The sequence below is a fragment of the Mus caroli genome, unplaced genomic scaffold (genome assembly GCF_978045245.1).
Source record: "Mus caroli unplaced genomic scaffold, Mus_caroli_1 scaffold_13, whole genome shotgun sequence".
NCBI classification, from domain to species: Eukaryota; Metazoa; Chordata; class Mammalia; order Rodentia; family Muridae; genus Mus; species Mus caroli.
Genome location: NW_028227268.1, coordinates 113,900,479 through 113,928,260, shown reverse-complemented (window position 1 = coordinate 113,928,260; position 27,782 = coordinate 113,900,479). Strand labels below are relative to the sequence as shown.

General features: G+C 39.4%; 1 protein-coding gene across 1 annotated transcript in view; it reads left to right on the top strand.

Moving 5' to 3' along the window:
• Positions 1-27,782, top strand: part of Abca13 (ATP binding cassette subfamily A member 13) — a 485,227-nt gene that overhangs the window by 293,187 nt on the left and 164,258 nt on the right. Inside the window, exon 43 of the mRNA XM_021177120.2 lies at positions 20,901-21,171. Within this exon, the coding sequence (XP_021032779.1) occupies positions 20,901-21,171 (271 nt within the window). The remainder of the gene's footprint in view (positions 1-20,900; positions 21,172-27,782) is intronic.

The window sequence follows — 27,782 nt, the reverse complement described above, 5'->3', positions numbered from 1 at the left end:
TGCTGAGAAGAAGGTATATCCTTTTGTTTTAGGATAGAATGTTCTGTAGATATCTGCCTGATCCATTTGATTCATAATTTCTCTTAGTTTCTCTGTGCCCCTGTTTAGTTTCTGTTTCCATGATCTGTCCATTGGTGAAAGTGGTGTGTTGAAGTCTCCCACTATTATTGTATGAGGTGCAATGTGTGCTTTGAGATTTACTAAAGTTTCTTTAATGAATGTGGCTGCCTTTGTATTTGGAGCATAGATATTCAGGATTGATAGTTCCTCTTGGAGGATTTTACCTTTGATGAGTATGAAGTGTCCCTCCCTGTCTTTTTTAATGACTTTGGGTTGGAAGTCAATCTTATCAGATATTAGAATGGCTACTCCAGCTTGTTTCTTCATGCCATTTGCTTGGAAAATTGTTTTCCAGCCTTTCATTCTGAGGTAGTGTCTATCTTTTTCTCTGAGATGAGTTTCATGTAAGCAGCAAAGTGTTGGGTCTTGTTTGTGTAGCCAGTTTGTTAGTCTATGTCTTTTTATCGGGGAGTTGAGTCCATTGATATTAAGAGATATTAAGGAAAAGTAATTGTTGTTTCCTGTTATTTTTGTTGTTAAAGTTGGCATTCTGTTCTTGTGGCTGTCTTCTTTTAGGTTTGTTGAGGGATTACCTTCTTGTTGTTTCTAGGGCGTGGTTCCTGTCCTTGTATTGGTTTTTTTCTGTTATTATCCTTTGAAGGGCTGGATTCGTGGAGAGATAATGTGTGAATTTGGTTTTGTCGTGGAATACTTTGGTATCTCCATCTATGTTAATTGAGAGTTTGGCTGGGTATAGTAGCCTGGGCTGGAATTTGTGTTCTTTTAGTGTCTGTATAACATCCGTCCAGGATCTTCTGGCTTTCATAGTCTCTGGTGAAAAATCTGGTGTAATTCTGATAGGCTTGCCTTTATATGTTACTTGGCCTTTTTCTCTTACTGCTTTTAGTATTCTATCTTTATTTAGAGCATTTGTTGTTCTGATTATTATGTGTCGGGAGGTATTTCTTTTCTGGTCCAGTCTATTTGGAGTTCTGTAGGCTTCTTGTATGTTCATGGGCATCTCTTTCTTTAGATTTGGGAAGTTTTCTTCTATAATTTTGTTGAAGATGTTTGCTGGTCCTTTGAGTTGAAAATCTTCATTCTCATCCACTCCTATTATCCGTAGGTTTCGTCTTCTCATTGTGTCCTCTATTTCTTGGATGTTTTGAGTTAGGATCTTTTTGCATTTTACATTTTCCTTGATTGTTGTGCCGATGTTCTCTATGGAATCTTCTGCACCTGAGATTCTCTCTTCCATCTCTTGTATTCTGTTGCTGATGCTGGTATTTATGGTTCCAGATTTCTTTCCTAGGGTTTCTATCTCCAGTGTTGCCTCATTTTGGGTTTTCTTTATTGTGTCTACTTCCCTTTTTAGGTCTAGTATGATTTTGTTCATTTCCATCATCTGTTTGGATGTGTTTTCCTGTTTTTCATTAAGGACTTCTACCTGTTTGATTAGGTTATCCTGTTTTTCTTTAAGGATTTGTAACTCTTTAGCAGTGTTCTCCTGCAATTCTTTAAGGGATTTTTGTGCTTCCTCTTTATTGTCTTCTACCTGTTTACCAGTGTTCCTTTGTATTTCTTTAAGTGTGTTATTAAAGTCCTTCTTGAAGTCCTCTACCATCATCAGGAGATATGCTTTTAGATCCGTGTCTAGCTTTTCCGGTGTGTTGGGGTGCCCTGGACTGGGCGAAGTGGGGGTGCTGGGTTCTGATGATGGTGAGTGGTCTTGGTTTCTGTTAGTAAGATTATTACGTTTACATTTCGCCATCTGGTAATCTCTGGGGTTAGTTGTTGTCGTTGTCACTGTTTAAAGATTGGAGCAGAAGCTGTGTTCCACTCACCAGCAGTCTCAAAATCCTGTGGCGGGGGTCGTGGGTAGCTGGCGGTATCCCGGTGCTGGTCCAGCCGGAAGAGGCCTGTGGTCCTACTCAGGCCGTTTTTCTGCTTCCCTAACTAATGCAGTCTCTGGTCCCGCGCGCAATTGGATTGGAGCAGAAGCTGTGTTCCACTCTCCAGAAGTCTTAAGATCCTGTGGCGGGTGTTGTGGGTAGCTGGCGAGTGTCAGCCGACCCTGCGCCCTAGCTACCCCGGTGCTTTTCTCCCCTATTTTCATTTGGTTACTCTTGGTACTACATATATTTTCCATTCTCTTGCTGTTTTCTTATATGTCTCATAAGCCTAAAATTTGTTTTATGTAGATAGAATATAATTGAAGTCTACCTTTAATCAGGGTATTTACTCTGTGTCTTTTGGTATAAATATTAATTCATTCATATTTAAGATAATTTCAGTATGGTTGTAGTTATTTAGCATATTGGTTTTTATTTTATGTATTTTAGGACTTTCTACCCCTCTTTGCCCCATTTGTTTATTACTGACTGGTCTATATTTATTTTTTGTAGTGACATTATTTTTCTGTTTTAAATCTTCATTTATATGTATTTTATTCATTTAAGCTGTTGCCAATACGATTTTGTATATCATAGAATTATAATCTGTTTTAAATTAATTCTAAGCTGACTTCAATCACAAAGAAAGTATTTGTAAGCCAACCTTACCCATTTTTTGATATTTTTGTGAAAATGGCATTTTTTTTTAAGTTCTTTTGAGACAGGGTTTCTCTGTGTAACCCTGGCTGTTCTAGAACTCACTTTGTAGACCAGGCTGATCTCGAACTCAGAAATTCTCCTGTCTCTGCCCCCACACGCCCCCAGTGCTGGGATTAAAGGCATGTGCCACCACACCTGGATGAAAATGGTATTCTTATATATTTATTGTATACTCATTTACACAGATTTATAGCTGCTTATGATTTTGCCTTTTAAGCTCTATAGAGAATGAAAAGTATATAAGGCAAATTACAAATTACTGGGTTTTTTTTTGTTTTTGTTTTTGTTTTTTTTTTAATCCATGTATTTTTGGGATTACATTTTGGGTTGCTTGTGTTTTGTTACTCAGTCATTGTTTCACTTCAACTTCAATTCAAGGTACCCTAAGATATTTCTTGAATGCCACCCATTTAGTAATGCATGTGTTTAGCTTTTGTTTGTTTATTTATAAACATCTAATTTACCTTCATTTTTAAAGGGCATTTTTGCCGAGTATAAAAATCAATTGACAGAAATACTTCTCCTATTTTGAATGTTTTCTTATTGCCTCTCACTTTCCTCTGAGGGACCTTTGGTTCCCAATACTGATAGGTCTCTTCCCATGCAACTTTCAGAGTTTTCTGAGGTGCTCAGCAGCTTGTTTGTAATGTATCTTAGTAGATGTTCAGTTTTCTGCTCCCAGGAACTCATTGAATACCTTTTGTACATTGTTGTTCCCTTATATTTTGGGATATTTCTGCTTTATAATTTTCCTTCTGTAAATCTAAACACACACACACACACACACACACACACACACATACACACACTGGTTCCTTTGAATCTCTGGACTCTGAATTCTTTTTTTCCATATTTATTTATTTATTTATTTTTGTCTCTCAGATCCAGAGACTTTCATGACTGCTCTAAAGTTCATTGATGATTTCCTGTGCTAGTTACATACACTGAGATTTTTTTCCCTCCCAATTCATTTATTGTATTTTCTGCCTCTAGAAAATTTCTTCCTTCCCTTCTCCCTTCCTCTCTCCTTCCTTCCCTCTCTCCCTCCCTCCCTCTCTCCCTCTCTTCATTCTATCTCATCCCCTCTTTCCTTCTGAACAGAGCAATCAAGGTTTTCTTGTCTGATACAGATCTTAATTTTCTGGAGTTGCTATAAAATTATTTAAACCTCCAGGTCTTAACTTCACTACAATCACCAGAAGTGGCTTTTTCCTCTGCAAAGTGAGCAAGAAAATCTGCTTTAAGCATTGATTGAGGACTTCCATCACACCTGCATATTGAATCTCAGCAACAACAACTATGTTATGCAACGTCTCAGTCATGCTCAGGAGGAGGAAGTGGTAGACAGGGTCTGAGAATCTGTGAATCATTATAGCTTTTGGTCATTACAACATCCTGAACTGACTTTTGTCACTTGAGCCCTTTATATTTAACAGCCAAGTGGATTTCCTGTTTAATAACGCTGTTCCTTTAGCTTTTCTTGTGAGCTTTATATATGTGTGTGTGTGTGTGTATCTATATCTATATCATCTATATCTATATCCATACATATATATGCATATATATGGAAATATATATATATGGAAACTGCATTAAGTTTAGTTTTAATGACACAACAGTGCACATTTTGTAGTAAATGGTCAAGTTTTGCCATACTACCGGAAGACACAGACCTGTGTATTACCCAGGTGAGGCTGAACAGTGATGGGCACTCTACAGGCTCCTCAGGGTCCCCTCAAGTCAGATGACTCACCTGAGGATGCTTTCATTACTTTAGGAGAAATGCATTTAAAACACAGTTAAACAAATATCCTCAAAATTTTTCATATAAGCAATGGAGTAGTTATATTTTCCAACCTTTTTTTTTCTCTGAGATTCATATGTAATACATATGCAATTTAACATAATTATAATATATCATAGTTTGTCTCTGTCTTATTGTTCCTATAATTTTTTCATAAAATGTGCATACCTGTGGGGCAGTGAGCTGTGCACAGACAGCCTGGTCCTCAATTGAGCACAGGCCTGGAATCCTGGTGACCCTAAGAGACAGAAGGTGTTCAGCCACCCCTCCTGGGCCCCTGGTTCCTGTGACAGCTACAGCCTCCCACAGTCCCCACTCCCACCCCCCCAGAGAGGTATGTGGTCATCAGTCACATGCCCCAAGCTCCTGGTATTATATCTAGACTCCTCCCCATAGTTACCTGGCAACAGCCAGGATGGCCCAGCCCACTATAAAAGGAGCTGTTTGCCCCCTCCTCACTTTCTTACCTCTTATTCTCTTGCTCTCTTACTTTCTTGCTTCTCTCTTACCCTCTCGTTCCTCCTCTTACCATTCCTTTCTCCTTTCTCTCCACATGTCCATGGCGGGCCTCTACTTCCCTACTCTCTCCTCGCTACCTTTCTACAATAAATGCCTTAAAACAATGGACTGCCTCTTCTCATTAGAACCCTCTGTGCTGGAGCAATGGAACAGGTTTCTCTCTAAAGAGCTGTGTCTAAACTCCCACCAGGAGGCCTCCCTATGCTCCAGCCACAGACACCACCAACCCAAGCTGCCTGCTGAGCAAGCTGCCTAGCTAGCCAAACTCTCTCTTCCCCACAGGAACCTGTCAGAGATCTCTCCTCTCTGCCCCTTTCCCTTCAGCCCCAGGGCCAGAGTCTGCCTGAGGGCTCTCACTCAGTTCTCAGCTCTTCCCTGACATACAGTGGTGTCTGGGATGACAGAGAGTGAGAACCTGTTGTCCCTGGCCTCCATGTGGCCCAGGGACTCCAGAACTGGCTCTTCCGTGGTACCCAGCAGCATCTGTAGTGCGGGAGAGTCAGAGCCTGACTCAGGCAGGTCCACAGGGACCCCAGACTGCGCCCTCCTCACCCTCAGAGTGGGATCCTGCGACTTCTCACAGTCCAATGCCCGCCCAACAAACTCCCTTTGTTGGGGTCCGTGCAGTCAAACTCCCTTTGTCTGCGTTGCCTAGTGGCCCTAGCTCCGAGCAGATGTGGAACCTGTTTTTGTCCCACAAATACCTGTTAAATGCTTTCAGTTTTTGCTGTTTTTATCTAAAGGCTTAAAATTTGAGGATTAATTTCTTTTAGGATATATTAATTACTTTTGTATGTAACAGTTATTTAAAGAAATATGACAGGAGTGTAAATGCTGTTATTAGAATAACACACAATACAAATGCATCTCCCTATAAATGTTTCACTGTAATAACACATCTATTTACAAATGATAATTACACATTCCTAACCTGGGGAATATTAGGAGAAATCTGTATAAATATATTACAAATGAAATGTGTGCTAAAAACTAATGCCACATGAAGTGTGAAAATAGGGGGCCTGAATTTAAAGGCACAGTGTTCAGGAAACAGAACCATTTCCATTTTTAGTATTAACATCTTATAAAAACCACAATTTCATTATTTAAATTACAAAGTTTTGGCCTAGAACATAATTTAAAACTCCATTTAGGTCTTTCACTGCTAATTAAGAAATTAGACCAAGACATGGTAAATCAAATTTGGTTTGAGATCATCTACGTTTGCCAGTTTTTACTGCAATCAATAAAATCCTCACATAAAACTCAATATGAGTAAAATTTATGTTCCTCAGTAGGTATGCCTTTAGAAGAATGTTAAGTCAGGATGCTAGAGAGACTGTTATTACAATCCCCTAAATATGCTGATTTAGTAAGCCACATCTCCTTTTGTAAGATATAGACTAGATGAACTCAGTTCTTAGAATAACTATTAAGGAAGGCTCTCTATTCTATAGGCATGGTGATGGATGACTCCTGTTGATAACTGCTTCAGGCTACACCTGTTTGTGGGAGTCCCTTCCTTCTGCACAAGCTGTATATCTTCCAAGGGCCAGGTCTCAAATAACTCACTGCTCAAAAAGATTGATGGAGGCAAAATAAAACATAAAATATATACTTCTAAATCATGGGGACCCAGCAGCTCAATGGAAATGGTTTTTGAAGACTGATGCCTTGGTTTCTAGAACAACCTAGTGTTGCTGGGTCTACACAGTGGGGTGGAAGTCACTTTTTAATGACAAAAGAATTTATCATCTTTTTATTATCAGACTTGATTCTTGGGTCGTTCCATGCATTCACTCTTTCTTACTTGATCCTTACTGCTAATTTGTAAGTAGACTTAAGTTGAGAGTGGTTATCTGACTTACACAAAACCTTAGTGTTTCTAACACAAAACTGTCTTTGTAGTCACAACACTTGTCATGAAGTCTCTTTGGATTATTTTTCTTTCTTTGAAATAGCTTTCCCTAGGCCTAGTAAACGAAGGTTTATTATGAGGTTATACTCTATCTATCTGTCTGTCTGTCTATCTATCTATCTATCTATCTATCTATCTATCTTTCTCCAAATCAATATGTAATACATATGTTAATGATGTGTAATACATATGGAAATATATGTATGTATGTATATATCAGCTTGCAGGAAAAAAAAAGTGGCCTCATTTCAAAATGATGACTTGCCATTTGTTAAGCTCAGATGACTAAGCTGAATCATACATTATTGAGTCAGTAGGCCTGGGAGGGGACCACATTATGTCCTTCTAACAAGCTCCCAGAAGGTGGTGTTTATCCACACACCTCCAGGTCTCATCCTGCTCTTCCTAAAATAACCAATTCTTCTTGTTCTAGTTGCTCTCTGCTACTTTTCAGCAGTACATTGCTAAGGTGAACTCAACTACATTCCATCCCAATTTGTATATGCCAATGCCCCAGTCCTAGTCCTGAATACAAAATGCTTAAAATAATTGATTATGGTTGCAGTTAAATGAAATCACAGGGATAGATGCTCATCCAATATAACCTGTGCTCTAGCAGGAGGTGATCGAGCCATGACATGCAAAAGAATGCAAGTAGAATTTAATAAAAGCAGAGGTCTAAGATACAGGGACAAAATACTATCTATATGACAAGGAGAGAAGTCTCATAGAAAAACATCCCTGTGGCATGACCATGTACTTCCTGCCTCTAAAACAGGCAGTGAGTGTCTGTGCCTTAAGCTGCCTAATTTGCTGTCATAGCCTGAGCTGCATAATGGACTGAGCAAGCTCCTGTCCTGCTTGTGTCTACTCAGGTCTCTGTTATCACCCATGATCACACTGGGAGGGCCCTGTTCTGATTTCACTGGTGACCAACTTGTCACCAGCTTCATAGGCAGCAGCTGTCCTTTTGTGGTAATAGTGACCTCTCTCTTTTAGAGGAAGGTTGTCTTTGGACTCTAATAGCTCGCATTTTAATTTTCCTCAGAATATAATTCCTCCTCAGTTTGCTCTCTTCATTACAGTCTTCCCATCCAGCTCTACACCTCAGCCACTCGTAGATGTTCGCATTTCCCTTTCCAGGTTTCCCACAGGCCCCTGTTTCAGCTTTTGCCATTGCTGAACAGAAATGTAACATCAGTTCAGAATGCTTTTCTTGTTGCCTCTACACCAACGGTTCTAACCTGTGGGTTGCAAGTCCCTTAGGGGAGGGTCACATATCAAATATCATGTATTTACATTACAATTCATAATAGCAAAATTGCAGTTATGCAGCAACAACAAAATAATTTTGTGGTGGAGGTGTTAACACAACATGAACAACTGTATTAAAGGGCTACAGTGGTACGAATGTTGAGAACCACTGCTCTACACAGTTTCATCGACATTCTACACATCTCCAAGGTACCTGTACCAGTCAATGTCCAAACTTATACTGCCTGCCCATGAATTATTTTCTCCTTTTTGTTTTTGGTGTGGTAGTATTCCATTGCTGTAGTCAGTGGACAAACAGTAATATCAGAGTTATTCATGAACCAACCATTCTCTTGCTCTCCATATCCAGTTTTCCCTGGGTCACCATTAGAACATTCTCTCCACTGCTTCTAGTCTTTCTTTAAATTATTTGATTTCATGATTCTCTCTTAAAGCAGTTTGATAACTTCTGTTCTCTTGGTTCCAAATTCTGTCCATAGACTACTAAGAAGATACAAAGCAGATCCTGGATCTTCTCCTTTCATATATGACTTTCCATTTCTTCAGCAGGACAAGCTGCCCTGGCACTCAGCATCCTTAGAACTGCTCATCTCCCTGCCTGCAAGCTCTGTCCTCTGCCTGCTCTGAGATTATCTTTGTGTGAGTTAATTGTCCATTCTGTAAAGTGGCTCCTACTCACCAGACCATCCAGAAACCTTTTAAGAAGATCTTGTGGTCCTCTCTTATCTCACCACACAGAGCAAGCCAAATTTAAGTCACTGTGCTTGCTTAATACCAATGCCATTGAAAGGCTGTTAACTGTGAGACAGAAAAGCTGGGAACCTTCTTATTTACTGCTCTTTTCACAGGTACTTCATACTGCTCTGTGGAATGCATGCTTCTTGATAACTGACCAGGTGAATGACTAGGCAGGGAAGAAGAAGAAGAAGAAGAAGAAGAAGAAGAAGAAGAAGAAGAAGAAGAAGAAGAAGAAGAAGAAGAAGAAGAAGAAGCAGAAGAAAGAGAGAGAGAGAAAGAGAGAGAGAGAAGAAAAGAAAAGAATAGAAAAGAAAAGAAAAGAAAAGAAAAGAAAAGAAAAGAAAAGAAAAGAAAAGAAAAGAAAAGAATAGGTAGCTGTGACCACATGGCCTCTCCTTGCTCACATTAGGGTTTCGGAATGAACGACTTGCATGACGTCAGAGGCCCAATCACTATGGCTACAGTCTATCAAAAATGCAGTTTTAAATGAAGGTTAAAGTCACCTGAGTATATTCTTACATCCAGTTTTCACAGACTTTCATTCTGGGTACTTGCCTTCCCTCCACCTCTCCTTCATTTTTCCCTACCCCCTCTAACCCGACTCTTGTCCTCCCACCCCCTCACACCTCTGTTTCTCTAAAACATGATTCACTATGTTGGCTGGGTTGGCCTTCAACTCCAGATCCTCCTGACTCAGTTTCTTGAGTGCTAAGGTTAGAGCTGTGGGTACCACCACACCCTGTGGCATTTATTGTTTTGAATGCCACCTCAGCTCCCTCTGATTTAAATGGTCTGTGGTCAGTATTAAAAATAGTTTTCTGGCACTGGTTTCCGTGTGAAAGACCACAAAGCTAATGTTGAGTAAAGCTGGGGTGAATGGCTAGCTTTTCTATTCAAGCAATTGCCTTGGCTTTTCCCTTCTTCTTTTTCTTCTTTTTTTTTCTTCTTTCTGTCCTTTGTATGAAGCCTCATCCCTTCATTGAGACCTGAGATCACATTTAAATTTTTAGCTCAATGGCTTGTCAGGAGTGTTTTACATAAAATCCCTTTCCTTTTTTTTCTCCAGCAATGTAATCCTCTGTATTTCCTTCCTAATTGCTACCACTTCTACAGATGGAAAGCAATTTTGGCAGTGATTAATTTGAAGGGTCTGCAACCTCTCCTTTGCTTTTTAAGACAATCCTGTTTGCACAGCCTGTCCCAGGAAGGTCTGCTGTAATCTACTGTCTCTTCAAAGAGCTGCTCCAAATTCTTTGTGTGTCTCTCAGGCTTCACCATGGTGTTAAATCCACAGGACTGTCTTTTCTTCTTTGTCCACATTTCCTTGAACTTCAAAACTCTCCATCCCTGCAAGCAAGGTGGGGAGGGAACATGGATGCTGCCAATTATACATGCCAAAGAAGGTTTGTTTTCCAAGTTAGTTAAAACCAGCAGAGAGCTAGCAGCAGGGTGCTCTGCAGTAAAGAGGCTGCCAAAATAAAATGGAATTGAAATAGACTTGGGCAGGATAATCACTGGTGGCAGGTGCCAGGAAGCAGGGACTTCTATCAGGGGCAGTGGGAAGTAGAAAGGAGTGTGAGGCTGTAATTCTTGTCACCATGCAGATCAGAGCTGCCACAAAAAGCTCCCGGGGCTGGTGATGAATAGTTCCAATCCTCATTTTCCGAGTTGGAATATCATCTTTGTGTGAAATATTTGACAAGGGTGTGCTTCACTCATCGTTAAGTGTAGCCATTGCCTCAAAGTAATGGTTGGGCATCTTGGATAATTCAGGATGTGACTAGCTTGAGGCAACCTTTCCTGACATCTCTCTCTACAGCATGCTGTGATGAACAAGTCCACCAGGGTTTCATCAATTTCTTCTCTAACTTTAACATCGTTGCTGGAGCCACAATGAACAGGCCACCTGACCTGGCTTCCAGTGTAGTACTTGTGAATAGAAATACTTTAGATTTTAGAGTTTTTAAATAAACATAAAAGGAAGTCATGGGGATGAGATCCCAAGTCTAACCACAAAATTCATTGATGTTTCAGCACATATGTATATAGCCTAGGAGTAATTTTATGTAATATTTGAATATATTTGTTCACGAATTAAAATTTTATATTGTATCATTTTCCACATGTAGTTGGGGCACACCAGTTCTCCATGTGAAAGCAGTGCAGATTTTGGAGTTTTGCAGCTTACTCCATCTTCTTTATAGCTCTCTAAATCTCATCTTCTCCCTAGTAAACAGAAGTGCCCAGGGATGTTGTAAGCAGCCGCATTTATCTCTTTAGACCACAGTGGAAAAACATGACTTTGTTTTGTCAAATATTTAGCCTTTTTATTTCCTCATACTCTAAAAAAATTTACTCTGAAATGGAGCCTGTTTCTGACTTGAAGGCATCTTTTCTTGATTGTGTCTTCGAAATGAAGCCCCTATTACTGACTTGAAGGCATCTTCTCTTGTGTTCTTGAAATGGAGTCTCTAATACTGACTTGAAGGCATCTTGTATTGTGGTTTTGAGATGGAGGCCCCATTACTGACATGAAGGCATCTTCTGTTGTGTTCTTGAGGTGGAGCCCCCATTACTGACTTGAAGGCATCTTGTATTGTGGTTTTGAGATGGAGCCCCCATTACTGACATGAAGGCATCATCTGTTATGTTCTTGAGGTGGAGCCCCCATTACTGACATGAAGGCATCTTCTGTTGTGTTCTTGAGGTGGAGACCCTGTTACTGATTTGAAGATTGTGTTCTTCACCCTCACTCAAGTCCTGCATGGCTCAGCATTTCCAACTCTGTTCTCACCCGAATGCAAAATGCCGATCCACCATGCTTGCAAAGTGAAATTTGCGGAGGCCAACTTTAAAAGCTCTTGACGCATGGCCCTTGAATAAAGTACCTTGCTACTTATAGTACATTGCTCACATAAAAGGTTCAAACAGTCATAGTATGACACAATGCATAAATTCTGTAAGCAAGATTGACAGTTCAGAGAATGGATAGTCAAAGGAACCAGGAGAAGTGGTGATGTATTATTTATGTAGCTAGGAATGAGCTTAGGAGAAAGGGGAACTTTGGCTGAGGAAGGTGATAGATAAGAATGCTAAATCCTTCTTTGATGAATGTCTATTCATTCTTCAGACTTCAGACTATTTCACTGTGGTGGAGAATGTCCTGAAAAGTGAGGATAAGATGAAGTCAGTGCCCATCAAGACAAAGATGTATGGTTGTGGTGGGAAAAGCAAGGGGGTGAACAGAGTGCAGACTAAAGAGAGGATTTAAAAGCAGAGAGAGTTTTAGTTTTATTTTGGTTATATTTATTGACTATCATGTGTCTCAGATGCTTCCTCAAGGGGTCCTGTTTGAATTAGCAGAAAAAAATTATTTTAAAATTTATTTAAAGAATTATTATTTATTTAAATAAATAATTAAAATTTATTTAGCTACTTTCAGAAATTCAGAGGGTATACAGTGGGACACATGTATTATTCATCTACAGTTCACACTGCCTCCTACATGCGATTAGAATTGGGGCTTGCAACAAAGACATGTGGAAATCATGTCTGGGCTACAGCAAAGGCACCCAGTACCATTACCATAACAATTAGTTAAAATCACAAAGGAAGCACAGGTTCAAAATCCTAAAGTGGCAGCATGTATCTTTGTATGTATATGGCAGTATATGGTATATATCTTTGGTCTCATGAAGGTTGAGCTGTTGTCTGTTCAAAGTGAGCTAAATCAGAAGGATTTTTAAGTTTTTAAATTAATAATAATAATAAAAATAGTGGTTTGGGTAAGTGATAACCTTGCTCCATGGTGAACTCCTAATCCAGTACTTGACCCGTCCAGCAGGTCCAGTTATTCGAGGGTCTTGAGGGGACCTTCTCCTAAGAACCAAATGGGGGGATAGAGAGAGACAAGGACCAAGTGCAAGAACGACAAGGAAACATTCTGAGTGGCATCAAGGTCCCACTGTATTAGCCAGGCCCAAGGTTTAAATGCACAAGCAAAAGGAGAAGTACATCTCAGCAGGAGGAATGGGGCAGCTGGAATTTTTCTTTTGGCGACTACATGGGGAAGCAGGAACTTGGCGATATCAGGGTACATCTTGAGGTCAGGACAGCCGGCGCTGACTTAGGGCTGAAACAATCTGTGGTTGTTCTCGGAGTGGTGGCTTGCTTTTGACACCCTTTACTCCTCGTGAGGGTGGGGGAGGAGAGGCCCAATTCAGAGATCAGGGCAATTGTGTTGTCTTAATAGCTCCCAACAAGTACTTTTTGCATTTTGGCTTCAAAGAATGAAATCAGTGACACAGCAGCTATTGAGGCTCTGAGATGTCAGTGGCAGGACACAGAGAAGACTGCTCCGTGAAAACCTAGTGATTTTTATTTTTAGATTTTAAGAAAAATGGCATTATAAAAGCAATATGGTCATTAACAAGATGAGCAGACAAAGTTTTATTAAAGTTTGCCAAGACAATGTTTTGAAATCACCCATGAAATTATTTAGATTAAATGCAGCCTCCCCATAGACTCTGTTTCAAAGAAGTAAATATCACTAACTCATTTTGAAAAATATAATTAGCCAAAGTTAAAGATCAAATTTACATATCTATATCACAATATTTATGAAATAATTATATTTTGAGATTTATGCTGAGTTAGTAGCTATATAAGGACCACAGAAATATTGTCCTGGTTTTGGCTTTTCTTTCGATTCTGGTTTTGGATTTCTATTTTCCATCTTCTCCTCTATTGTTTCCTAAGAAGAAGACACTTGATTTTGTTGTTTTAGTTAAATGGAAAATAGAAGTTGTAAGTTTAAGACAATTTAACCATGATTTGGGCAACCTTCTCATGATTAAAAGTATTTTTTTCAATTCTCCTGATTTTTAATTTTTTTAATTAGGTATTTTCTTCATTTACATTTCCAATGCTTTCCCAAAAGTCCCCCATACCCTCCCCCACACTCCCCTAACCACCTACTCCCACTTGGCCCTGGCATTCCCCTGTACTGAGGCATATAAAGTTTGCAAGACCAATGGGCCTCTCCACTGATGGCCGACTAGGCCATCTTCTGATACTTATGCAGCTAGAGACACGAGCTCCGGGGGGTACTGGTTAGTTAATATTGTTGTTCCACCTATAGGGTTGCAGATTCCCCCAGCTCCTTGGGTACTTTTTCTAGCTCCTCCATTGGGGGCCCTGTGATCCATCCAATAGCTGACTGTGAGCATCCACTTCTGTGTTTTCAAGGCCCCGGCATAGCCTCACAAGAGACAGCTATATCAGGGTCCTTTCAGCAAAATCTTGCTAATGTATGCAATGGTGTCAGCATTTGGAGGCTGATTATGGGATGGATCCTCTGGTATGGCAGTCTCTAGATGGTCTATCCTTTCGTCTCAGCTCCAAACTTTGTCTCAGTAACTCTTTCCATGGGTGTTTTGTTCTCAATTCTAAGAAGGGGCAAAGTGTCCACACTTTGGTCTTCGTTCTTCTTGAGTTTCATGTGTTTTGCAAATTGTATATTGTACCTTGGGTATTCTAAGTTTCTGGGCTAATATCCACATATCAGTGAGTACATATCATATGAGTTCTTTTGTGATTGGGTTAGCTCACTCAGGATGATGCCCTCCAGGTCCATCCATTTGCCTAGGAATTTCATAAATTCATTCTTTTTTTGTTTTGTTTTGTTTTGTTTTGTTGTTGTTGTTGTTGTTTGAGACAGGGTTTCTCTGTATAGCCCTGGCTGTCCTGGAACTCATTTTGTAGACCAGGTTGGCCTCGAACACAGAAATCCACCTGCCTCTGCCTCCCGAGTGCTGGGATTAAAGACAAGTGCCACCATGCCCGGCTAAATTCATTCTTTTTAATAGCTGAGTAGTAGTCCATTGTGTAAATGTACCACATTTTCTGTATCCATTCCTCTGTTGAGAGACATCTGGGTTCTTTCCAGCTTCTGGCTATTATAAATAAGGCTGCTATGAACATAGTGGAGCATGTGTCATTCCTACTGGTTGGAACTTCTCCTTGATATATGCCCAGGAGAGGTATTGCAGGATTCTCTGGTAGTACTATGTCCAATTTTTTGAGGAACCGCCAGACTGATTTCCAGAGTGGTTGTACAAGCTTGCAATCCCACCAACAATGTAGGAGTGTTCCTCTTTCTCCACATCCTCAAAAAGTATTTTTAAAGCCGAACAAAGACTGAAGACTAACCCATCTGTAGTTGTCCAGCAGCCATGCATGAACTGGATTACCTGGAAGTGGAGCTGGAAATGAAAAGGACAGAAAAGGATGAAGTCAAGACAAAAATTTCTGCTCAAGGCTCAAAGTTTAATAATCAGCACTGTGTTTATATAGGGAGAGCCCACAGACCCATCCTTTGTTTCACCTGGATTGAGTTGCAAAACAAGCTCATCGGGCAGTCTACTCCTGTAAGAAATTGACTCCACCTGGGTCTTTCTGGTCCAACAGTGGCAAACAGTTAAGGTCTATTTAGCCTGCTCAAGGCTGGGGGAAGGGCATACCCATCAAATAAATTAAAGAACTGAGGGACTGTTACTTGCCACAATGAGAAAAGAGATCAGATAAGCCACACTGGAATTCAGGCATGTTGACATGCTTTAGGTCATGTCTATATGAGACATTTACAGAATTCAAATCCATCTTAAAAGTAGCTAGTTATTTTATTAAAACATATTCCTCAAGGAAACACATCTGACTGAGGTTTCCCTGAGCTCACTAGATTCATCCCACAGAGTTGATGAGCATAATCCAGGCACTTATGCCTTTTCATATCTATCATGTAGAAACCCAAGTTTATGACAAGTTTGCTGAAGAGAAAAACACTCATATTTCCCTGAGCAGCTTGGTCCATCTCTGTTATGTGTCATAAGATTCCTTCAGGTACTCCAGCAGTATTCCTGCTTTTCTCCCCTTCCTAAGCTGTCAACAGACATCCCTGTTGACATTGGCTGCATTATGGAGAAATACCTATGACCTGCCAGGGCCTGTGTTCTACTATGTTGCTTCATTTGTATCTGTGACTGAAAGGTCCTCTGAGAGCCTTATTTACATCCTCAATGTAAAGACCTACAGTAGAATTAAATAGAAATAAAGGCTATATTTTATTTCTTAAATTTTAATTTATTTTATAACTTTATCTAACTCATATTCAATTACAAATATATGAAATACTGAACGGCATGATGCTTCTGGAAGTGCTGAGAATTGAACTGAGGGATTTTCATGGTCTCAAAAATGTTCTCTGTAACTGAACTACATTATCAACCTTCCTACTATGCTTGACACAAAGTCTTTGCCTATGACCTCAAACTCATGGTCCTTCTGCCTTAGCTTCCAGAGCTCTGTATTATAGGCCTTAGCTCCCACCTCCAGCTTTTACTATGAGATTCTGAATATCCATCTCTAGGAGAAGCTCTGTAGTTAAATGAACTGAGAATTATCTTGTTTGTATCTCATAAAGTGTTCTTCATTTTTGAACATGAATATCATTTTCACAAAAAATGATTGTAGATAACAACATGAATGTTCAGTTTTGAAATAATACAGAACATGGTGAAGAAGAAATGGAAGTAGCCACAATCTTGGCACACAAATATCAGCCTGCATGTAGGGTAAAGTGGAGCCAGATATGAAGAACCTCTACTGTGTGAAGTAGTATATAGAGATGTAATAATTTGACAAAAGACAATGTTTCCCTGAAAGTAACCACATTAAAATTTTACGTTTTTCTTATTTAGTCTTTAATAGATTTTTTTTATTCTACATGTGCTATTTTGTGACATTTCATACTATATGAGTTTTTCTGTAGGCACATGTCTTGATGCCCCTTGTCTTGGTTAATGTGCTGCTGATGCTGTGAGCCATGTATACTCTGATGCTGCGAGCCACGTATACTCTGATGCTGCAGGGCTGTGTCCCTTTCCATCCTTAGAATGGAATTCTCTTCTATGTCTCTGTGCAAACATTGTCTTTCAAATGGTAATATAATTCTATTTCAATTGTTCTTATTCATTTATAGACTTGAATAATATTCTCTGTATGGTAATTGTTAAGAGAGTAATGCATCCCACTGTTGTACATTTTAAGTGTACTGATCCAAATCCATACGTCTCTTCAGACTGCAATCTGTAAGTACTTACTCAATGTCACATGGGAAAAATGCTCCACTTGCTATCATGTGGAGTCCAGACATATCGAAAGGTTTGTGTAAAATTACCTTCTAGCATTACAGATAGGATGACTGTGAAAGGTCAATGGATTTGGAATTTGGCTTTGGAGGGCCCCTCCTCATTTTGCATAAATCAATATCCACAAACTGAAAAACATGTGAAGCCTTAAATATTTATTTTTAGTCCCACACATTGAGGGTAAGAAGTGCTTAGACTACAGTGTGACCTGTCCTATTAGTCCCATGTGTTAGACAGTAAGCTGTTTCCAGTTTCCTGCTGATGTTCCAGGTAAGTTCTAGTAAACCTCCGCACTCAGCACAGCCAATGGACCTACCGTTTTGAATTAACATAGCTCTGGAATTGGAAATAAATTCAAGGAGAGCTATATTTCCTTTATAGACGTTATTTTCCAGATCTGTCCTTTCACCAGGAATAACTAGACCCTTTCTCTTGAGTACTCAGTAACATTGGGTGTTAACATTGTTTGCAATCTTTGTCATGTAGATGAATTGAGGAGCCAAATTACTGCCTTCTCTTATAATATATATCAATTGACTATTTTAAAATTTCCATGAACTGCATAATCAGGCACTTTATGAGTATTTTGTTTTGAGCACTTCATTTTATTAACATGAAAGTATTAAACTGGCAACACTTCCATCCTAAATCTTCCAGAGTGTCCGTGTTGTAGGTAATGTGGACATCATACAAAAAGTTCACATTTTCAGCTCAGTGCTCCACCAGGTGCTTGTATTTGAAGAGTTACAGTCATCTCTTTACTGCTAGGGAAAAAAAAATCTTTGGACATTTTCCCTAAGCAATTTGATGGTCTGAGTAAATGGAAATACATAATTGTAGATGTAACTGGAGTCCTTGAATATAATTGCACTCATAAGTCAAATAAGACAATTCATAACAATTTGGTCCAGCATTTTAATTTTGTCTATTAAATTATTCATATGAATGCTTTTATAAGTTTAGCCATGAATATTTGAATGGTGGCTGATTCATAACTATAATGTATCTTAGCCTTTTATTTTTCCCATTTATATCCAATTAACTTATATGGAAAAGTGGAGCTATTTTTCTTGATAGGAGACACACCTTTCTTATATCGACTTACTGAGGCTGTCTGATGAACATTTACTGTAACTGGAGGTCAATATTGTACCTGGTTTTGATGGTTTTGTTAATATCCTAATAAACTTCATTATGTGGAGAGAGAAATTATTTTAAATCTGTCTGTGTAATTGAGGAGATAACATTCAGAGGGATTATGATGATTTTCAAAAGTCACACAGTATGAGTGAGGACTCACATCCAGGTTTTTGAAGGCTGGCTTTATCCCACCCGACTACGGTGATCACAAGGCTCATCAGTGACCAAGGTCACTGGCAACATGGACCGTATTTCCCTGTATTTCTCCATCTCTTCATCCACACTCATCCCATGCCCAGGACAAACTTTCTGATTAGACATTTGATGAGTTCTTTCTTTGTATTTAAATGACAAATTATGTTGCCTATTGCACACACGTATGGGAAGGTGCATAATTTATGAGTGTGGGTGGTCAGATGTGATGTCAAAAGATGACATAAAGGTATGTTTGTGGGTGTGACTTCTGATGACCATGGGAGTGATAAAAATTGTCATAGGACCTGCCTGGAGCCCCTCAGTGCCTCCTGAAACAAAGCAGAACAAGCCATTCATCTAACAGAGCTACTTTGTCAAAAGCCAGCAAAATCCTCAAGCCATTACCTTAAACATTGCATTTAGAAATTCAGAAAGCATACAACCTAATGTCCTCTCAGATCTTTGATCTCCAGTTGGTTCATGTATGTAGCTGTCCTAGTGCAACTGCTTGTAATACTGAACGTAGGTGTTGTGCAGCCTCACAGAAGTGAAAGTGTCACGCTTAGTTTAGTCCTTTTCTAGCAGTAATGCGTCTGTATTGGCTGAGGTGAGTGCTTTATGAGAGCCACATCTGGGCCACCATTGATAATGCATTAAATATTACCACAGCCAGCCTCAGCAGCAGGGAAGTCAGAATGAGCACATTCATTTGTCTGAGCTTCAGATGGCTTTCTGAAGTGATGCCAGGGAATTGGCATTTTTAAAGTTTCCAGATAAATCTGTTGTTTAGCCTCATTTAAAATCTAGTGCTTGGGGCTCTGTGCTTTCAAGCCTGCTTGAACAGTATGATGTGTAAGACTAACCAGAGAACACTGTTGGGAGGCATCTCCAGTCCTGGGTAGAGAGCTGTCCTGGCCTTTCTTTCTGACCACTGTTAACTTCCTATTCTGCTACATGCTACAAGGACACCCTGTGTTCTGCTATCCCAGACTGATTTAGAACACAGTGCATACTAGCTGCATCTCCTGCTTTGACTGTCTGCTTAAAGACTGTCTGAACTTTCTCCTTCCTACACAGAAAGGTTTTCCTATCTGGATCATAGTACTATGTTCCATTGTGTCACATTATTTCTTTTCATGTTTATCCCAACCCATCTGGTATGTGTTTCTTTTGGGGGGGAGTGGAACCAAATAACCCAATACCTGCCATATCATCATTTAATACCCCAGACATATAAAGAAATGATACAGATATGCAGTTTCACACCACCATGCATCAGCAGTGCTGGTCTTCTGAAGCTGGTCTCCCACAAATAATTGCTCCTTCAAAAGTGGTTTCTGTTTTATTTTACTGTAGAGCTAATTTGCCTTTTACTTTGCTGATTGTGAACAGGACAACCAGTTCCTACAGCTGTTCTCTGATGTCACTACTTTTATTACAAAATGCTTCACACTGGGTTTGTTTTGCTTGAAGAACCTTAGGCATTGGGAACAATTGCTCATGGGGGTGACTGAGCCAGTCCATTCATCACACAAGACCAGGTTGAAGCCTCAGCCCTAGGCTTGCCTTTGTTTTTATCAATGGCAGTCTTGTCAGGAAGCTGTGGCCCACTTCCCTGGGACAAGTATACAGAGAACATATGGATGACTACAGATGTTCTCCATTGAGAAATACTTGTAGAACCACACATAACTGGTCCACAGCTTACATCTTCCTTTCGAATTCTATGTGCCATCTTATACTGTCCTGGAAGCTGTCCACAAAGGAAGGTGGGAGGGGAAGGATTAATGAGGGCATGGAACTTTTGGCATCTGTCCCTGGATGGAGAGAAGCTCTCTTCCCTGTAGGTTAAGGTGGAAGGAACAGGAGGAGCTGTGGCAGGTGGCAGGAAGGAAAACAGGTGACATGGTCCTTTCTGATATCCCACACATTCTCACAATCCACAGCTTTCCCAGGAAAGACTCAACGTAATGGCAGAAGAGAAGAACAGGAGGGATGAGGAGGAAAACGGGTGCATCTGAGAGAGCATCTCTTCAGTATTCCTCTCCTCAGCCAGCTCAGTCAGAGGGGTGGGACTCACAGAACCCCTGACTTCTGTCTTTGGTGTTTCAGAATTCACTTATGCTTCAAGCTTCATTTCAACTAATAAACACACCAGAGGAGGTCTATTCTCACTGGCCTCATTCAGAAGCAATGTCACAGGGAACCCAGCACTACTTTGTCCCTATGTTTAGTGTCCCTAGTCATAGTACCGTGACCAGAAGAGGGATCTGGAAAGCCCAGAAGTGGTTGTCTGGATAGAGAAGTTATCCTTTAGAAGTATGGTCCAGGGTCCCTACAGAATAATTGGAGATATTCATCAGAACCAAGTACGAGTAGGAACTCCATCCATCTGCATGCTGCTCACTTTGTCTATCTTTCATCCCCTACAGATGTCTCTCCCCTGAGCACTCCACCAGTAGGGGCCCTGCCTGAGCCGATAGGTGGCTGCCAGCTACTTCTGGGACAAGCAGTGGCACTCCTGAGGAAGCGGCTACTGCATACACTTCGAGCCTGGAAAAGCACCACCTCAGATTTGTTGCTGCCTGTGCTCTTTGTGGCCTTGGCCATGGGCTTGTTCATGGTGCAGCCTTTGGCCATCACGTACCCTCCACTCAGACTTACACTTGGCCATTATGAGACTGCAGAAACTTACTTCTTCAGGTAAGAAACGTTGTTTGTTTTTTGTTTTTCTATTGAATACAAGCTACTTTATGGTTGTGTTGTTGCAGAAGCCCAAGTTGATGATGTCATACAGCAACGACATCAATTTATTTATTTTTCTAATATCAGGTAAGAATTCTCATATAAGTAGAGGACTTGCCTTGCTTGGTTAAGGCTCTGGCTTTGGTTCCTAGCCCCTCCCCACTAATATGAACACTATTATTGTTTCTGAGGCCAGAGCACAAGTATAACCTGAGAGTTTCTTTAGAGGATTGACTTACAGCAGCTTATAGACAGGACTGGTCCTGACCAATGAATCACTGGCTCCTTCTCACACAGGTGAGGCTTTTGGTAGGGGGTCCAAGAGGAAAGTTACTGGGCCACCTGTGCTCCACTCAGAGAAATGGGAATGAAAGTGTTTTCATGATTTATTTCTCAGTATGTTTGCCATTGGTATATAGGATGGCTACTGACTTTTGTATGTCAGTCCTAGGTGTGCCTATCACTTGCCAAAAGTACTTATCAGCTCTAAGAGTTTCCTGGGTGACTCCTCAGGGTCTCTTACATACTGAGTCATATTATCTGCATATTAAGGTTACTTTGACTTTTTCCTTTTATAATTGTATTTCTTATAGTTCCTGTTTTAGTCAGGGTTTCTATTCCTACACAAACATCATGACCAAGAAGCAAGTTGGGGAGGAAAGGGTTTATTCGGCACCTTACACTTTCCACATTGCTGTTCATCACCAAGGAAGTCAGGACTGGAACTCAAGCAGGTCAGGAAGCAGGAGCTGATGCAGAGGCCATGGAGGGATGTTCTTTACTGGCTTGCTTCCCCTGGCTTGCTCAGCCTGCTCTCTTATAGAACCAAGACTACCAGCCCAGACATGGTCCCACCCACAAGGGGCCTTTCCCCCTTGATCACTAATTGAGAAAACGCCTTACAGTTGGATCTCGTGGAGGTATTTCCTCAACTGAAGCTCCTTTCTCTGTGATAACTCCAGCTGTGTCAAGTTGACACAAAATTAGCCAGTACAGTTCCTTTTTTTTTTTTTTTTTTGTCAGACTGCTTTAGCTAAGTTTCCAAGCATGACAATGAATAATAATAGAGATATTGGACATCCTTCTTGTATTCATGATTGTAGTTGAAATACTTTAGTTTTTTTCCATTTAGTGCAATATTAGCTATAGGTTTATCATTTATAACCTTTTTTGTATTGGGACATGTTCCTTGAATTCCTTGTTTCTTCAGAATTTTTCTTATATATTGATGCTTCATTTTATCATGAAGTCTTTTATCACATGATTTTTTTGATTATGTTATGATATCATAAGAGTCCACTCATGTAATATATCACATTCATTAATTTGCACACGTTGAACCACCTTGTATCTTTAGAATAAAACCAACTCATTTGTAAGGAATGGTATTTTTGCTGTGTGCATGTGTGTGTACATACATGCATAAGAATTGTGCATGCTTATCTATGTGAGTTCAGATGTGTGAATACAAAGCGTGTGTGTGGAGGTCAGAGGACAGCCTTGCCACAGACTAATCTCTATTGGGTCTCCGATCTGTAGGGAACAGGTTTCTGGTTGCAGGTGAGCAAGGGTTAGCAAGAACTGACAGACAGACATGGACTCAAGGGAGAGCTGAATCTGAATGTATTTTGTCCAAATGAACACCAGACTTTTAATACAGAAGAAAAACGATAAATCCAGGTGAACACATCTGCCAAGTTACATTGACACAAAACAAAAAGAATGCATACATAAAAAGAGGCAGGAGCCAGGCTGCATTTACCACTGAGAATAGAAACAACCCTTAATTAAAAAGATCAGCTAAACACAGGAACCAGGTGAATGCTCTGAAGCAATGCTAGTCAATTCCTAGGCCATTGTGTATTCCTGTGTTTGGGTGTGACTTGGCCTAAGTAATTACTATGCAGACTAGCCCTGAGCTTTTCTAGCTCTGCTTTGAGTAAATTGGAATGCCTAATTTAGTTTTACTGTCTCTACTAGAAGTGAATTTGAATGTTACTGAATAGGTAACATTCTTACTGAATTCCAAGCTCAGGGTAGGCTTCAAGGATTTTCTTTTTCTTTTTTTCCTTTTTCTTTTCTTTTTTTTTTTTTTTTTCTTTTTTTGGTTTTTCGAGACAGGGTTTCTCTATATAGCCCTGGCTGTCCTGGAACTCACTTTGTAGACCAGGCTGGCCTCAAACTCAGAAATCCGCCTGCCTCTGCCTCCCGAGTGCTGGGATTAAAGGAGTGCACCACCACGCCACGCCCGAAGGATTTTCTAGGAACCATCGGAACACTGGTGGAGGCTTAGCTATATGTCAAAATTAATCCTTAAAGGCACTTATAATAAAACCATACTGAATGAGAGTACATGGATCCAAACACTAGACTAATGCAGGGACAGGTTTTGAGTATATGGGCTATGGGAATGCCAATGTTCGAGGAGGCAAAGTTTCCTTGAGATCCCCTCCCTGCTCAGGACTTTGGCCAGGCTTTCAGGCCTGTAATGCATATCACTACTAGAGTGGTTGTAGCACAACCTCAAGTGTCAGCTCTCGGCTTTCACATTCTTTGGTATCAGGTCTCTTTTTGTTTGCCACTGCATATTGAGAGGCAGCTGTTTTTCAAGTTTTATACATTCTTTCTTGGACCCCATATCACCAAGGGGGCCCTGGAATTATTGTGTCTTACTGTACATGGTTTCTGTATCTTCAACTTAAGGTCTTACGCTTATACAGCAAGTACTTTTACCCAATGAGCTCTACAGTTTGGAAGTATTTAATTGAGAATGTTTATATCCAAATGAACCAGAGAGACTGGTCTATAATTTGAATTTTTGTATATCTTTGTTTGGCATTCATATCAGGATAATATTTGCTTTATTAAGTGAGTTTGGAGCATACATTCTCTGTATTTTATAGAATAGTTCAAAAAAGGTTAGTACCAGTTACTTTTAAGATCTGACAGAATTCAGCAATGGATCAACTGGGCCTGGGTTTTGAGTTGGAAGATTTTTATAACAGCTTCGGTTTGTTCCTTCTTAAAGCTCAGCATTAGTTGTTATTATCTTTTCATGGTTTAATGTTTGGTTTGCTACATGTATCTAGACATTTTCCAGATTATTAGTATGATACACATCTTTAAAGCTGATCCTAATAATATGATATATTATAATGTTAGTGTATCACTGATATCTGACATAATTTCTGCCTTTCATCTTTGATTTTGCTTCTTATTCTTTGGATTAGTTGGGCTAAGAGCTTGCCAATCTTTCTTTTCTTTTCTTTTTCTTTTCAAACAATCAATTTCTTGTTTCAGTGGTATTTATTTAATTTATTTATTTAATATCTTGATTTCTATCTCATTAGTTTCTGCTGTGATCTTAATTGTTCTTTTCTACTTACCAACTTCAGGTTTTCCTGTTCTTCTTCTAGGCCCTAAGGTATACCATTAAGTTATTGTTTTCAGATTTCTCTGATTTTTGAATGCAGGCATCTATGGGTCTAAGTTTCTTCTTAGGACTCTTTTCAGTTCACTTTAGGTTTGATACATTGTAGTTTCAGTTTCATTGAATTATTGGACTAAAAATTCTTCTTCTTGATTTCTTGAATGAATTATTAATTAAATAGTGCATTGTTCAATGCATGAGTTTGTGTTCTGTGGTCTCTTTTGCTGTGTGCTTCAGGTTATAACTCATTGTTATGAGATAAAATACAAGAATTTTCTTCATGATCTTTATATTTATTAAGCTTGGCTTCGTGTTCTACTGTATAGCTTCACTAGGGAAAGTTCCATGTACTGTTTATGCTGTTTGTTCTAAGCATTCAGATGAGATGATGTACAAACATATGTTCAGTTGTTTGATCTATGATGTCATTTAACTCATGTTTCTCTATAGGTATGATGAGCCATCTATTGATGAGAATGGGGTATTAAAGTTGTTTGGGTTAATATGTGTCTTTTCATCTAATTTTGTTTTATGAACTCATATGTGCCAGCATTCATTGAACATTTGTTTATAACTGAAATAGTCTCTTGCTGGATTGTTCCCTTAGTCAGTATGAGTTACTTTAAGACTAATTTTGGTTTGAAGCCTATTTTGACACATGTGAACAGTGACCCATGCTTGCTTTATTATTCTATTAGCTTAGAATTCTTTTCCCAGGTTTTTTTTTTTTCCCTTGAGGTTGTGTTTTTCTAATTATCTTTGATGGTGAGGTACATTTCTTTTGGAGGTAACACACTGATGGATTCTCATTTTAAACAAACAACTGCTAGTGCATTTCTTTTGTTTAGGGAATGAAGACCATGTACATTCAGCATTATTACTGAAAGGTGAATATGAACTACAATCATTTTGTTGGTTTGGTAAAGTTTGGTGCTTTTTTAATAATCCTCATATGATTAACCACTGTCCTATCACAGTTTCTTATTACTTTTTCTCTTTCTTGTTGCCTCATGGATGTGAACATATTTCATTTTGCTTTGAAAGAGTTCGTTTTTTTTTTTTTTTTGATATTTTCTTTATTTACATTTCAAATGTTATCTCCTTTCCTAGTTTCCCTTCCAAAAATCCCTTATTCCCTCCCCCCTCTCCCCAACTGCTCCCCAACCTACCCTCGCCTGCTTCCTGGCCCTGGCATTCCCCTATACTGGGACATAGAACTAAAGACTAAGTGAAAGAATTCTTTAAGTACCAATTTAGGGCCTCCTTAGTAGCCACAGTTTCCTAGTTTCTATTTATCATGGAAAGTATTTATTTTTTAATTTTCAATTGTTATGGGTGGTTTTGTAGAATATAGTAATTTGAGTTTACTGCTTTTATCTTTAATAGTTTGAAACATATCGTCCCAAGCCTGCCTGTTGTTCATGTTTGATCCTTTAGTTGCATCCTCAAATCTCACATTCTGTTTGTGGTTTCCCCTTTACTATCTTTGTAATCATTTGAATGTTCCATTTCACTGCCTTGTCTTCAAACTCTAAAAGTTCCTCTTCTTGATCCACTCTGTTAGGCTTTCCGAAAGAAACTTCATTGGAAGTTTTGAATTTTTCATTTCCATTTCAGCTTATTTTTCTCAGTAAGTCTGCTCCCCTCTGAAGTTTACTTTTATATATTTACATATTGATTTCCTTATTTCACTCATATGTTCTCTTTGTATTCTTTCATGTGTTGTGTCCTGTTAGATTTCATTGCACATACTTAAAACAATTTTTCTTTTGAATTATTTTTCTGGGGTTTTCTTGAATTCATTCTCATTGGACAACACTACTATGGGATCAATAATGTTTTTAGGAGTATTAATACTTTAAATTTTCTTGTAATTAGTTTTTCTTTGCATGTACCCATAGAGAAAAAACTGTTTGTGAGATTTAAAAATATCAACCGTATTATTTGAGCGGACATATTTTCAGTGTTCCTGAAGGACTGGGTCTACCTGACATAATGCGTCTCGTCTTGCTAAGGATATACTTCAATTACTAAATCCTCAGCCCACGTGCTTGTTGCACCAGTACCCAGTGCTCCCCTTTGTGAAAATACAATATAAGGCAATTAAAGAGAAATTGTTCTTTCAACTGAATCATTTTAAGAAAAGAAGGAACACTCATAATAGTGTATTCACTACATATTAGAGTGTGTGAGTGCAGGGAGTAAAGCTGAGTAAGGCTAGTGATTAGTAAGGAGTGATAGAAAGATACAGCAGGGAAGCTACAAGAAGGACAATTAGGGGAAATGAGGCATCTCAGGAGGATGGTAACATGAGAAGAGAAAGATGTAAATAATGGCAGTCAGAGGTTGGTCAAGCAACCTCAACATCCCGAACTCATAAATTTGAGGTACAGAGACTCCTTCCCTCCAACCAGAGAATCTTTATCTTTTGAAAAACCCTTCAAAAGGGATATTAGAAAAAAACAGACAGGAAAAAAACAGAAAAAAAAAAACAAAGGGCAAAACAAGTGAAAAACATAGCTGGCCTGCTGAATAGATACCAGATTTCAAATAAAGAATTGTGAAAAGGAAAGACAGGTCTAGGGCCTCAGAGTAAATATTGCTTCTAGCCTGGGTTCTGGACCTGATTTTGACGCTTGGGTTTCACCTACACCCTATATGCAATGTTACAAGCTGTGGCATAGGTGCCATGCACATCTTAGAGTGGGGGTGTCTTTTACTATGTTGGTTTAAAATGCTGATAATAGCTCTGGGTGATGTTTTACATGGTCTTATTAACAAGAGAACTTTTAGAAGTAGAGTTGAAAATGCTGCTTCTAGCCCTGGTCCTTCCCAATGCCTAGCACCCGCTGACTTGCTTAGTTTCTCCCCTACTTTTCAGAGCTGTTCTACTTTGGTTCCCATGGTGTGCTTTTCAGGAGGGTCTAGGGTGACCAAGTCATAGATCCAGTATGGCAGTCTTTTAAAAACTGGAGTCTCACAGGACCAGCAAAATGACTTAGTGGATAAAGGTACTTTGCCATCAATCTGGATGACTTGAGTTTTCTCGTTAGAACCCATATAATGGAGTAAGAAAATTGATTCCAATAAGTTGTCATCTCATAATGCGAGGTAACTCCCAATCAATAAATGTTATAAA